The sequence below is a fragment of the Triticum aestivum genome, chromosome 5B, assembly GCF_018294505.1.
Source record: "Triticum aestivum cultivar Chinese Spring chromosome 5B, IWGSC CS RefSeq v2.1, whole genome shotgun sequence".
In the NCBI taxonomy this organism is placed as follows: domain Eukaryota; kingdom Viridiplantae; phylum Streptophyta; class Magnoliopsida; order Poales; family Poaceae; genus Triticum; species Triticum aestivum.
The window spans coordinates 460,978,494-460,993,748 of NC_057807.1; the positions used below are offsets into that span (position 1 = coordinate 460,978,494).

At 44.8% G+C, this 15,255-nt stretch overlaps 1 protein-coding gene across 1 annotated transcript; it reads right to left on the reverse strand.

Annotated features, from left to right (window-relative positions):
* Positions 1-388: 388 nt before the first annotated feature.
* LOC123116435 (disease resistance protein RGA5) lies at positions 389-2,560 on the reverse strand. Its single transcript, XM_044537391.1, has 2 exons — positions 1,257-2,560; positions 389-780 (listed from the first exon to the last, which is right to left on the reverse strand). Exons 1-2 carry the CDS (start codon positions 2,027-2,029, stop codon positions 738-740), a joined length of 816 nt encoding a protein of 271 aa, XP_044393326.1. The 5' UTR covers positions 2,030-2,560; the 3' UTR covers positions 389-737.
* Between the last annotated feature and the right edge of the window lie 12,695 nt (positions 2,561-15,255).

Here is a 15,255-nt window from a genome sequence, read left to right on the forward strand (position 1 = left end):
CCTAATCTCGAATTATGCCAACCCAACATGTATCTTCGGAGACACCTGTAGAGCACCTTTATAATCACCCAGTTACGTTGTGATGTTTGGTAGCACACAAAGTGTTCCTCCGGTAAACGGGAGTTGCATAATCTCATAGTTGTAGGAACTTTGTATAAGTCATGAAGAAAGCAATAGCAGTATACTAAACGATCAAGTGCTAGGCTAACGGAATGGGTCATGTCAATCACATCATTCTCCTAATGATGTGATCCCATTAATCAAATGACAACACATGTCTATGATTAGGAAACATAACTATCTTTGATTAATGAGCTAGTCAAGTAGAGGCATACTAGTGACTATATGTTTGTCTATGTATTCACACATGTATCATGTTTCCGGTTAATACAATTTTAGCATGAATAATAAACATTTATCATGATATGAGGAAATAAATAATAACTTTATTATTGCCTCTAGGGCATATTTCCTTCACTTTTCTACTAGTATGGCAATCCGCCACACTTCTTCAGAATTTCAACTAAAATTTCTTTGAATTGTATCGAGCAGTCATTTTCAGACCCAAATACTCTATTAAAGAATAATCTCCTTGAGTCTTGCTCTCCAAGGGGCTTCATTATGTAAATGCAGGCACGGTCATTGTGACACGCCCTGGCAGCTACGTCATCCAATCGTGTGGTTACCATTACTCTACTTCCATTATCATTTTCAGGAAAGGCACAACTAATAATGTTTCATGTCGATTGATCCCACAAGTCATCCAATAAAATAAAGTACCTATTGCAATTTTTGCACAAGTTATTCATAAGTTATGTTAGTATACGATTATAAGGTATAGAGAAAAGCATCAAAACTAAAATGAAGGAAACAAACATAGTAAAGGATGATGACCATTGTCTTTCAAAAATAAGGGGGACATATAGAAATATGGCAAAGTTTGTAATGAAAGGAAACCTTGGGGGTTCAATGTCCTAATTTTATTGTCCCAGATTATAACGACTTATATGCTTGCCACATAGAGGTTCATTTATTATAATGGACTACAAGAATAAGACATATAAACATGCTTTATGTTTACAGTTTTGATCCTAATACTAATCTTTATGAACCAGCACAAGTTTTTTATAGCCGAACGGCCACACAATATTTTGCATTGGCCTAACAAAATCTCTTCGTCATGACTCATGGGTACAACTGTTTGAAATTAAATGTCTTTGGGGAAATCATACAGCTATCTAGAGAAGAACAAATACCTTTTATGTCTGAGGTGTTCTCTAAGCTGGTCAATGAAGTCTTGCAGCTTGTGAGCATGAGAAGACTCCTGCAGTCCAAGCTTGAATTGTAGGCCACCGATAAGGCTTTTCATATCAGGTCTTTGGGAGACCGAAACAAATGCCTTACTGTTAAATTGCCCTCCAATCTCATTGTACACCTGTTTGGCAAGTGTAGTTTTACCCAAACCTCCGAACCCCACAATAGAAACTACTTTGAGTTTCTTCTGTGAATCCATTAACCAATTGACAAGCTCTTCTTTTGGGCCATCAATACCCACCAGGCATGCCACATCCTTGTAGATCGCCGACATCCGGGGATCCACAACCACAACACCATGCCTCGAGTTGATGCAATCATCAATCTTGTATCTCTCGCGTCGAGCATTTGCTTCCACCGCAAGAACCTTGAGCTCCTTGATCCTCTTCGCTATCTTATGACGTCTCCCCAACCTCCTAAGACGCTGAACCATCTTTCTAACAAAGCCTGCCTTTACATGGGTACCTTCAATGTCATGCATGAAGTCGTCGATGCAGTTCTCCATGTCATAGGACATCTCTCTTATATGGTCCCTCCAGTTCTTGGCCGAGGGATCAAGCTTGTCCATAAGATCCATCTCGTCAAGGAGAGCTTTCATGGCACTGAGCTCGTCCTTGAGGAAGGAGGCATGCCTCCTCACCCCTGTGAGCATCTTGTACTCGTCGCTGAGCACCGTGGTGAGTTTGCCGAGGAGCAGGTCCAACACCCCTGCCATTCCAACGAGCTTGGTGAGCTTGCTGCTTTTGTGAGTGAGAGCAAGCAATCCCAACCCAGTAGCGGAGGCAAATCGCAAGTTCTCGACAGCGCTGCCCTGGAACCAGAGAGAGAGAGGCGGTGGGGGTCAGTGACTCAAGCGGCGGTGCGAGCTAGTCGAGAAACTGGACGCCGGAGGAGCGTGCCGCCGTTGCCATGGCCAGAGACTGCCTTTCAGAGCTCCCCGCCACCGGATCTGGGCGGGGAAGGTTATGAGGACAAGGGGAGGGCGTCACCGTGGCCAGGTGGTCCTGTCCGTGCCGTCGTTGACAGGGAAGAGGGTGGAGAAGAGGCTCCGTAGAGAGGGGAGAGTTGCTGCTGATGCTGCTGGGTTTGGGCGGAGAGAAGACGATCAGCTCGCCAGAGACCAGAGAGAATGGGACGGCCGGAGAGATGCTCAGCTCGACCGAGGACGGGAGAAGTGGATATTTTTTTCTGAGAGTGGCCATGATAACGCAGCACGTCAGGCAGCTCGGATGGTGGAGCGATGAGTCTCGACGGGTAAGCAGTCCAACGACGACGACGAGGACCCGAGCTGGTAAAGGCGACAATCGACAAGCAGCACGCGCGTTCCATTAATGAAGTAAGAAAAAATTGAGCATCGAAAATGATATGTTGCCTACCCCTTTGCTGAAGTGCTTCAAGAGCACGCATGCTGGCATGCATATGCGTTGGCAAGTTTGAAAATGGTGGATTGACGCCTTTGACGAGCACTCATGATTTTTATTCTAGGCACCTACGTGTTACGTGAGGAGAGGGCTTACGTAGGCCACCCTGAAATTCTTTTCTTTTTTCCAAATGATAACGTCCACACGTGTGGCATGTTTGCACATCGCCCACGCGCCTTGGTCCACGTTGATTCTGTTTTACACGAATCCTAAAGGAATTTGTTAGAATCTGAGTGCCATGTGGGCATCATCGACTGGTTCCGATAAAAAAAACTGCCCTCCCGAGTCACCCCCGCGAGGCGACCGGGAGGCGCCCCCAAATCCCCGCCGGCAGCCTTCTCGTCTCCCGTCCCTTCCCTCGCCGCCACCACAGGGCGCGACCGGGCGAAGCCCGGCCGGCGTCGGCGGCGGCGGGGCCCCCTTTGCCTCCTCGTGCAGCAGTTCTTCGCGGGCGGACGTGGCTGCTCCGAGGTGTGGTGCGGCGGCGACGGGGCACCACAGCGCGGCGCACGCCGGCGGTTTGAGGCGGCGGCAGATCGGCCGCACGGTAGGCTGCGGATGGTGGCGCATCGGCGACCTCGCTTCCCCGTGGCAGGAGGTCTCGCGATCTGGTGCGTCGCGGCCGACAAGGACGGCGGCGGCGTGACCGGATCGGTTCGCGGCGGCGCGACCGGATCTATGCCCATGCGTGGGCCTTGATCGCTGGTCTGCCGTCGGCACGGTGGTGGGTGCGACTCGTCGGCAGCTGGGCAGATCCGCGGGATTCTACCCTTGTCTGGTCCTTGACAGCGCGGGCAACTCCAGGGGAAACCCTAGATCTCCTTGGGATCGAACGATGATGGCGCTTTTGCGTTGTGGTCCCTCTTTAGGGCATTGTTTTGGAGTTTGCTCCGGTTGAAGGGACCAGCGACGTCAGCGGCGCATGTCTGGTGGAGCAACTGTCGATGAAAATCGCGCCGACTACGGTCATGGCGGACGATAGCGGCGTCTTAGATGTCGTTCCCTTGTCGAGGCATCGTCATTGCAGTCTGCGTCATCAGGCTCGGGATGCTACGGGGGAAGCCCTAGATCTGGGTCTTTCGGATCGGACGATGATGGCGTTTTATCGCTTTCCCTCCTGGGGGGCATCGTTTTGGAGTAAGTGATGGCTGGGGGGATGGTGGAGCGGTGCTTCATCTCACACATTGATGGCGGCGGATATCGGCGGCATGGCGCTGTGGAGGCTCGGCGTCCGATGCACGGAGATGGACTCACGCAGGAGGAGGTTGTTGTGCGGCGTCATGGTGACATCGATGGCAGAGTGGCCAGACAAGGTAGAGGCCTCAATATGATCTGAAGACGGACTTGTGGAAGATGGCGGCGACGACACACGAGTGCGTCTGACCGGATTGTGCCCCAGACCCGGTATGTGGCTCGGCTGGGGCTTCCGAATGAGTTTCGGCTTCCGGCTTTTGATGTTAGGCTTAGGTGAGTGATTTGTGTAGTGACCCAACTAGCACCCCTTCATCATTTTGGATAGGAGTAGTGGCATATGCTACCAAGATGGTGGATTCAGGCACATTGTTGTAATATTTTGTAAGGTCCTCGAGAATAATTAATAAAGTGGTCGTATGCATCTTCCAGATGCAGAGGCTCGGGGGCCATCCTCCTTTTCTAAAAAAATGTGGGCATCATCGTGTGTGTGAGCGTTGGAAAGTTCGCCCACACGCCCCGCAGCACGCGATTTACCAGCTGCGCTGTGTGGGCGAACTAGTTTCTGCCCACAAAGTCACCACCTAGTCCACGCGCGTGTGGGCGAACTGCTTTTCGCCCACACGGCACTCGTACGTTGTTGGTGGGCAACTGCAGTTGTGCATACGTGGCAACTAGTTAAATACACATGGTAACTATGATTCGTTGCTAGACAGCAACTGCAGTTGCAGCAACCAGATAAACATACATGGCAACTATGGATGGACCAGATGTGGCAACTAGGTAAACACACATGGCAACTATTGTTTGACCATATATGGCAAGTAGTTAATCACACACGGCAACTATAGTTTGACTACACGCGGCAACTACCATAAATTAGACATGGCAACTACAGTTAACCAAAACAGAGAGAGTTGCATGCTTTTACAACTACATTTGCCATCCCGGATAACTACATTTGTCATCCTGGATGGCAACTAAATCGCATCCCGCGGGATACCTAACGTAGTTGTACCAGGACGTGTGGGCATTTTTGCTTCGTGCCACACGCGCGGGATGGGAATGAGTAGTACTTGTTGGACATGTGGCACGAAGTAGCTACGCCCACACGTGTGGGCAATTCTAATGTTCGCCCACACACAACCAGTGTGGACTGCCTCCTGATTATGCCACGCAGGGCGGGTGGGCGGATCTCTAATATGCCACACGTGTGAGCATTATCAGGACCTTTCTTTTTTGGAAATTCAGAGAGAGGTTTTATTCAAACAAAAGCATTCGTAGGACAATTAGCTAATAAACTGCTCAATAGGAAGCTTAGGCTCACATCAAGCGAGCTAAGAAATCACTAAGGGCATCTCCAATGCAGACTCTCAAACCATCTGCATACATTCGGACCGCATTGTCTGGACATGTTGTGCCATCTAACACGGGTCTGTATCGGTCCGCCGAGCGGTTCGGACGTACTTTTTCCCACACATCGGAGGAAAATTAGGGAGGGCTTTGTGGGTGTCCGGACCACTGCCACGCTCGCTCCTGACCGCCCTGGCCCATAAAAAACCACTCGCCTCTCCCGCGCTTGCCTTCCGATGCATGCGTCGTTTCCCGTGCCGCATCAATGTCGGCCCAAAGCACGCAGCGGTAGGCATTGATGCCGCGATATGACCGGGCGGGAGGGAGGAGCGTCGCTCGCCACCGCCCGTGTCCCAATGCAATCGCCATGAAGGCACGTGGTCGCCTTCGCCACTACCTCGGCTGCAGCAGCGGAAGCTCTTCGTCCTCCTGGAGCGCCCTAACGGCACAAGAGTACGCTGACAGGGAGCGACGCTGGTCGAAGTTCACGGACTCCGACATTCTGCCGCCATACATTGCGGCGGGCCAGGAGCTAGCATACACTTGGGCCCTGGACTGCTCCGTGATGACGGCGGAGACCAGCAAGCGTCATCTCCGCCGCCTGGACGGGGAAATGGCAAAGTACGGCGAGGAGTGGTCCCTCAGCGATATTGCCGTCGCCAACACGCCTCCTCCTCCAAGGCCCGTCACCCTCTCCCCCGCACACGTCGTCGATGGTCATGGACGCACTCAGTACGACGCAGGAGAAAGTGGAGAAGTTCATCTACGAGCGCCAGACGGCTGCCGGGAAGCCCTGCCGCGACGCCGCCCCCATCCACCGCCCGAAGCCCGACGATGATGACGGAGGAGAAGCCGCCCGCCAGCCCAGCATGGCCTACCATGTCACCTTCAAGTATATGGTAGTTTAGTGTTTTTGTTTTAAGGTTTTTAGTTCACTGGACGAAAGTCCGGTTTTATGTAAAAATTATCCTAGTTTAAATGAACTTCATCCGGTTTATATGGAATCAACCGTATTTGCATGAATTTCGTCCGTTTAGTTTGAATAGTGGTTGAAATATATGCGGGCAGCATTGGATGGCGACCTCCGGCATCAGTGTTCGCGGACTGATCCCCCTGTCCGTGGACAGATGCCGAAACAAATTTGCCGGTCAGCGTTGAAGATGCCCTAACTAGCTCTCCAATTTCAAGTAACAAAGGAGTCACAATCGAACAAGAATTGGGCCAACCTGTCGGGGGGCGGTGGTTTTATTAATGGTGAAAAAGTCTACGTAAGACCTTTATGTAGGTATATTATTTCCACCAATAATCTTATACCTATGAAAGGTCTTACATAAGTTTACTTAACCTTTCATAAATTCTCTCCTACACGATGGGCCCCAGTCGCTAATTCTGGCCTAATTAATCACCGCCACACCAGCTTTTATGAAAAATTCTCATGTAAACTCTCGTACATGTAGCATTGCTCTATTTTCGCACACACCGTGAAGGCAATTGGGAGGCTTCTTCTTTGGGCACGATATTAGTCGGGCGTTTTTTGCTTTCATTTTCATTTCTTTATGCTTCCAAATATTCTAAATAAATATATTACAAAAACATTTTACATATAACATTTAAAAGGTGTTAATCAAACATTCAGAAAATGTTAAATGTGTATAGAAAAATGTTGAAGTGGTATAAAGATGTTCCTAATGTATACAACAAAGTACAATGTTTATGAAAAAAGTAGACATAAAAGTTAAGTTTAAAAAATTTAATCATGTATTTCGGAAATGTTAAACGTGTATAAAAAATATTTCTGATGTAGACAGAAAATATACAATTGTGTATGAAAAAAGTAGACATCAAAAACATACTACCTCTGTAAACTAATATATGACATTTTAGAGACTTAGAGACTAGATACAGGTCTCCAAAATGTGTTTTAAAAATTGTTAATCATTTATTTAGAAATTGTTCATGCAGTTTAAAAAAATGTATATTACCATAGAAACATTCTTCAATGTGTATTTGAAAGAAGGTTGACCATGCATTTGAATAAGTGTTCATAACATGTTTTATAAGAAAAGAATGTTCAACCTGTATCAAAAAAATGTTTCCTGTGTATAGTAATATATACACTGTGCACTGAAAAAAATAGAAATGTGTTGAAAAAAAGTGATGAAAACCGACAAACAAACATAAAGAAAACAAAGAAAACAGATAAAATCCAAAGTATAATGAGAAAAAAAACCAGTGAAGAAAAAAATAAAAAGAAAACAGAACAAAAACCGGAACAAAAACGAAACCAAGAAAATAAACCAAAATGCTAAATAAATCAAAAGAAAAGAAGAAACAAAGAAAACCAGTTAAAACAGAAAGAAAATAATAAACCAAAGAAAAAATGTTCAAGAAACGATAGAAAATAATAGTAAGAAAACCAAAGAAGAAAAAAAAATTGAAGCAACCAGAGCGAACGCAGCCACCCACGAGCGTCTCGATCAAAACCCCATTGAACGAAAACAAACTGGCAAACTGGCCTGCCCAATGTATACACATGGGAAGAAAGCTTTCAGACCAGGGCAACATGTATCTCGCTATAAGGGGTCCCTTATGTGTCGCTTCATGGGAGACGTAAAGGACTCTCGCGTGAAGTCGAGCGCAAGATGGGCAGCTCAGGCGCGCCAGAACCGAAGCATCAATTATTTTACTTATTTCTTTCTTATTTCTTTCCTTTTGCTTATACTTTCTGATATTCTAAATAAATATATTATAGGAAACGCTTTAATTTTTTAAAAAATGTTGTCCAAGCATATGAAAAAGTTAAATGTGAATATAGAAACTGTTTCTCATGTATACGAAAAATACAATCTGTGTGAAAAAGTTGATCATGTGTTAAGAAAAATACTCAAGAATTTGAAAAACTGTTAAACAAGTGTTTGAAAAAATGTTAATCAAGCATTTCAAAAATGTTAATATGTATAGAAAAAATGTTGATGACGTATTGAAAAAATGTTAGTCTTGTATTTGCAAAATGTTTCAAGCATTTGAAAAATGTGAAATGTGTATAGAAAAAATATTGACCATGTATTAAAAATGTTGATTCTGTAACTGAAAATGCTAATCAAGCATTTGAAAAGTTAATTTGTATATAAAAATACTGATCATGTATTAAAAAATTGTTGTAGTTGTATATGATAAATGTTAAACATGTAATAAAAAATTATTAGAAACATAATTAGAATGTACAATGTGTATGAAAACGAAATAGGCATAAAAAATAAAGCTTTTCAAAAAAATACTAATCATGTATTTCAAAATGTTAAACATGTATATAAAAATATTGTTGATGTATAAGAGAAAATGTTATTAGCACGTGTTAAACAAAAGAGAAACTGATGAAAATCAAGAAAAAGGATCAAAGAAAAATTAAAAAACCAATAAATACCAAAATGGAAATCAAAGAAAATAAAAGAAATAGATTAAAACCAAATAAACAAATTTATAAGATGAAACCAAGAAATAAAAAATCAATAAAGGAAAAAAGGAAAGGAAAAAAACCAATGAAATCCGAGAAAGAAACAATTAAAAATAAAGAAAAAAGGGAAAATGGGGATAACCAAGAAAGAACTGAAAAAAAATAAAAATAAAAGTAAACAAAGAAACCCATAAATAAAACAAAGGAAAATGATTAAAAAACAAAAGAAAAAGAAAAACCCATAAAACCGGAGAAGAAAATAAAATAATATGAAAAAACAAAATCGAACTATGGAAGCAGTCTAACGCTCGCGTGTGAGCGTCGGGAGCCAGCGTTGAAGAAAAAGGATAGATGGGCCGGCTTAGTAGCTATGCAAGATAAGAAGTTCTTCAGGACGAAATCACTAACCGAGGAGTATTTCTTTCAAAGATCACTCCCACCTCCTCAGGTTGCGACAAGTGGTGCGCTACATGTGCGTCACTTGTCGCAACCTGGGAATTTTCTTTTTCATAGATCCGTTTATTCACAACGTTTTATTTCTTAAATCGTGCGTCCAAATCTTGAACCGTTTTCACCATTGAATTTCTTACGTCGAGATCTTCGAAACTAGATCATATGTTGATAGATTTTGACGAACTTTTTTTCACAAGAAAAAACAGACGAAAAAATCGAACCGAGAGCATAATTTTTTTCCCTTTTCGGAAGCGGTTTTCGAGTGGCACGACCGTGCCTCTCAAGGAAGAAAAATATAGAGAAAACGTGTTTTTCATTTTCGAGAGGCACGACGTGCCTCTCGCAGAAGCAAAATTGTGTCTTTCAGTGAGGAAAAAAGGATTTTCTTTTCCATTTTCAAGAGACAAGCAGAAGCAAAACCTTACCTCTCACGAAAGAAAAAATGTGTTTTTTGTTTCCGAGAGGCACGACTGTACCTCTCACGGAAGAAGAAGAAAAAAGAAAATGTGTTTTTTCCGTTTTTGATAGGCACGACTGTGCCTCTCGCGGAAGCAAAACCGTACCTCTCACGGAAGGAAAAAAATAAAGAAAACATGTTTTGTTTCGTTTCCAAGAGGCACAGCCGCACCTTTCACGGAAAACACGTTTTCCGCGCACAAATAACTTTTTTTCAAAATAAATGTCAAAAAGCTAAGAAAAACCGGTGGAAAACTAAAAAAACTTCTAAAATCTAGAAACGCATGCGGAAAAAAAATCGAAGGGAGCGTGCTCTCAGCCAACTCCATGTAATCGTTGGTGAGGCTCCTGAAAGAGCGCTCTCAACTCCATGTGATCCACTTGTTGTTCACGGATGATAGCATTGTTTTCCTGGAGGGATCCCAAACCAACTTGGAGGCTCTTAGAGATATTCTGCAGGTATATGGACAAGCTTCGGGCCAGGCGTGTGAATCTTCAAAAATCATCAATATTCTTTGGAAAGGGGGGGCGCGAAGGGAACAAGGAGGTGATTAAGGGCATTATTGGCATATCTTCTGAAGTTCTCAGTGAAAAATATCTGGGTTTGCCAGCTGTGGTGTCCGATCTAAGGATGGTACTTTCAGGAATGTGAAGGAACCCTCCAAAGGAAAGGTCTTAGTTTGGAAAGGCCAAGAATTGTCTAAAGCTGCAAAGGAAGTTCTTGCCAAATCTGGACTTCAAGCGACACCTGCTTTCACCATGAGTCGTTCTCAACTCTCAAAGAAAATGTGTCGGAATCTGACTACCATTTCTTCTAACTTCTGGTGGGGTTCAGCGAATGGTGGAAAAAAGGTGCACTGGGTCGCTTGAGATAAGATGTGTTTGTCTAAAAAAGAAGGTGGCATGGGGTTCAGGAATTATGAAGCTTTTAACCAGGCTCTGCTTGTGAATCAAGCTTGGAGAATTCTGAATGCACCACATTCCTTGTGTGCTCGTGTCCTTAAAGCCAGATACTTCAAGGAGGGGTCCATCATGAATGCGACATGTCCTTCGGGAGGGTCCTATACTTTTAGAAGCATTTTGTTTGGACGTGATCTTCTCAGGGAGGGACTTGTTTGGCAGATCGGTGATGGATTGAGGGTTCTAATCCATCATGACAATTGGATTACACAGAAGAGCAACCTTCGACCACTGGGTCAGATTTTTATGCAGGGCACCACACGGGTGAGCGACCTACTTACTGCTAATGATGATGAGTGGGACCATACTGATACGTCTCTCATGTATCTATAATTTTTTATTGCTCCATGCTACTTTATCTACTGTTTTAGGCAATATTGGGCTTTATTTTCCACTTTTATATTATTTCTGGGACTAAACTATTAACCGGAGGCCCAACCCAGAATTGCTGTTTTTAGTCTATTTCAGTGTTTCGAAGAAAGGGAATATCAAACGGAGTCCAAAAGACCTAAAACTCCACGGAACCTGTTTTTGGACCAGAAGAAGCCCATGGAGTACCGGAAGCTCACCAGGGGAGTCCCGGGCTGCCCACGAGGGTGGGGGGCGCACCCCCCCCCCCGGGGGCGCGCCCCCCTACCTCGTGGGCGCCCCCCACCCTCGTGGACATCTCGGAAGTCCACCGACGTACCTCCTGCACCCATATATACTCTCGTACCCTAAAACTTCCAGAGGGGAGATTAGATCAGAAGTTCCGCCGCCACAAGCCTCCGTAGCCACGAAAAACCAATCGGGGCCCTCTCCGGCACCCTGCCGGAGGGGGCCATCATCATCGGTGGCCATGGAGGAGTATCCTGGAGGGGTCTTCATCACCATGAAGGCCAAGGACTAGAAGGTGGAGGCCATGGAGGAAGAAGTGAAAGATCGAGGATGTCGCCTAGAGGGGGTGAATAGGCGCTTTAAAATAATTACGGTTTAGGCTTGAACAAATGCGGAATAAACCCAACGGTTAATTTGCCAAGCACAAAACCTAAAACAACTAGGCTCACCTATGTGCACCAACAACTTATGCTAAGCAAGATAGGCAACTATGTGATAGCAAGATATATGACAAAGAACAATATGGCTATCACAAAGTAAAGTGCATAAGTAAAGGGCTCGGGTAAGAGATAACCGAGGCACGCGGAGACGACGATGTATCCCGAAGTTCACACCCTTGCGGATGCTAATCTCTGTTTGGAGCGGTGTGGAGGCACAATGCTCCCCAAGAAGCCACTAGGGCCACCGTAATCTCCTCACGCCCTCGAACAATGCAAGATGTCGTGATTCCACTAAGGGACCCTTGAGGGCGGTCACCGAACCCGTACAAATGGCAACCCTTGGGGGCGGTCACCGAACCCGAACACTTTGGCAACCCTTGGGGGCGGTCACCGGAACCCGTAAGATGCTCGGGGCGATCTCCACAACCTTATTGGAGACCCCGACGCTTGCCCAGAGCTTTACACCACAATGATTGAGCTCCGAACACCACCAACCGTCTAGGGCGCCCAAGCACCCAAGAGGAACAAGCTCAAGGGCACCAAGCACCCAAGAGTAATAAGCTTCTCAAACTTCACTTCCACGTATCACCGTGGAAAACTCAAACCGATGCACCAAATGCAATGGCAAGGGCACACGGAGTGCCCAAGTCCTTCTCTCTCAAATCCCACCGAAGCAACTAATGCTAGGGAGGAAAATGAGAGGAAGAACAAGAAGGAGAACACCAAGAACTCCAAGATCAAGATCCAAGGGGTTCCCCTCACATAGAGGAGAAAGTGATTGGTGGAAATGTGGATCTAGATCTCCTCTCTCTTTTCCCTTAAAAAGTAGCAAGAATCCATGGAGGGATTGAGAGTTAGCAAGCTCGAAGAAGGTCAACAATGGGGGAAGAACACGAGCTCAAAGTATTAGGTTCATTGGGGAAGAAGACCCCCTTTTATAGGACCTCCCGAATCTAACCGTTATGTGCTCAGGTCGTGCACAAGCGGTACTACCGCTTGGAGGAGCGGTACTACCGCTTAGCACGGTCAAAACAACCCAAACGAGAGAGAAAGCATGAGATTTTGGTCCGGGGCGGTACTACCACTTAGGAGCCACGGTAGTACTGCTCTGGAGCGGTACTACCGCTCAGGAGCAGCGGTAGTACCGCTCTGGAGCGGTAGTAAAAAATTACATCCGCTCTAGTCGTGGTAGTACCGCTGCAGCCTTTACCAAAACAGCCACAACATTTGCAAACGGACTCATGCGAACTCCGTTTTCGATGAACTCAAGCTTGTCATCAAGATGACCATAAGCTCTAAGACTCACAAAGATAACCAAACAAGAACCAAGAAACATGATGCAAGGATGCAATGGTTTGAGCTCTCTACTAACGATACGATCAAGCTACCAGCTTGAGAGCCCCCCTTGATAGTACGGCAAACGATCCTATAACCCGGTCTCCCAACTACCACCACGAGACCGGTAAAATAGAAAACCTATCAAGGGCAAACCTTTGCCTTGCACATGGTCCACTTGAGCTAGATGATGACGATCTTGACTCCCTCAAGTTGGACCACTTTTCTTGATTGCGTTGGCTCGATGAAGACTAGATGATTGCTCCCCCATAGTCCACTATGGGTGAGCGACTCTTCAGCACATCTTCACAAGTCCATTGGCACCACAATGGATGGCAAGATTCAAACTTGATTGCTCCCCCATACTCCATTATGGGTGAGCCACTCTTTGTGTTGCTCCACTTGAACTTGCACACTGCAAACTTCATGACGATCACCACTTGATGTTATCCTCCATGGGTTGTATGGGATCTTCCTCTTGACGCAAGACCATGGAAACATACGTAACCCCACAAAGAACTCTCACGTAGACCATGGGTTAGTACACAAAGTGTAATGGACAAAGCTTACCATACCATGGGAACACTTGGTCCCACTCGGTACATCTTCTATGCTTTGTGAGTTGATCAACTTGATTCACTCTTGACTTAGTCTTGATCAACCTTGAATCTTTCCAACTCTCTTCATTTGGATGATGTCTTGAAGGTAAATATGACTGATCACACAATCTTCTTCTTCAAGACATGCTTGCAATAAGCTCAACACTCACATGACCAATCTTTGGATAATTCCTTAATAGCACCTTGGTCAACTCATAAACTCCTTGAAACCAACACATGGACTTCAAGAAAAGCCTATGGACAAAATCTTCAAATATAACTCAAGGCAACCATTAGTCCATAGAGATTGTCATCAATTACCAAAACCAAACATGGGGGCACCGCATGTTCTTTCGATCTCCCCCATTTTGGTAATTGATGACAATCACTTTCACGAGAGTTTATATAAGGAATTATGCATCACAATGCAATGCAACAACCAATGATGCAGGAGAATGAGATGCAAATGCTTAGGAACAAAACCAAAGCAAGGAGAAAACTTTGGAATCTTCTCCACAAAACTCTCTGAAACTTCTCCCCCATTGGCATCGATTGCCAAAATGGGCGAAAAGCTTAGAAGGCCAAAATAAATTGTAGTCCTCCATAAATTGTGTATTTCTCAACAAGAGAGTGGAATGCAATACACATATCCAACTGTCAATACTTGGAGGAAGACAAACTATATTGAGGCCCAAAGATTGCAACAGAGAGATATGCCACAAAGACATAACAAAGAGAGAGACAAGCAATCAGAAGATACCAAAAGAAGCAAGCAATCAACGGATATCAATTGAACCAACTAGAACAATGATCCTACGTGCCACAAGAATAAAGATATTATGATATGAGCAAAGGATTGTTCTAAAGAAACTAGAGACGCTCCCCATGATTTGTGCACATATAAGAATTTTTGTATTTGAGTACAAAGTGCTCAAAATAGGATCGTAGCTCCCCCAAAATCAACAGAAACTCACATCCAGTGCAAGTGAGCATATAGGAAACAAAGCCTAGCGCTTGCAACAAGCACATGGTTGAGCAACACGTAAGGGAGGCAACTTAAGAATAGGCTCAACCAGAACCTATGTGTGTGAGTCAAGGCAATGCACTTGAGAAGACTAATGTATGGATGAGCATTAATCATCAATATAGTCCTGAAAGAAAGAGATACACGGTGCAAGGCATGTCATTCCCACACACAACTTGCAAACGGGTTCACAAGCTCACTAATAAGCATATAAAGAACCAATGCTTGTGACAACCCATGGTGAAGATAGACGATGAAAGCCTCATCAAGACGAGGGATACCAATTAGATGGCAAAGGCCTCATCAGGACAAGCAAAAGGAAAAAGATCTTCACCACAAAAGAGTGCATCAAGATGCAACGAAGTAAGACACGCACTCAAGGCAAATGCTTTCACGGAGCCACCAAAGAAATAACATAAGAAAGACAAGGTGGACGTGAAGGAAAGGAAATCAACTAGAGATGTAATTTCTCTCAAGTGTATAAGGTTCTAGGTAGACGAAATCATGATGACATATATCTACAAAGAAGGATGTACACCTGAAATAGTTACAACACGAAGGAACCAGATATCCACAAGGAAGTCATAAATATATCAATAAGATATTTGCTTGCAAGCATAGCACTTGCCTAGATATGGTCTTATTGTATATAAATGAA

What these genes read in the sequence shown, in the direction of transcription:
- LOC123116435 (XM_044537391.1), bottom strand. Translation starts at nt 2,029, where the DNA reads ATGGCAGGGGTGTTGGACCTGCTCCTCGGCAAACTCACCACGGTGCTC. An exon ending in GAACACCTCAGACATAAAAG is followed by an intron (nt 781 to 1,256) that starts GTATTTGTTCTT and finishes AAATTGCAATAG; the next exon opens with GTACTTTATTTTATTGGATG.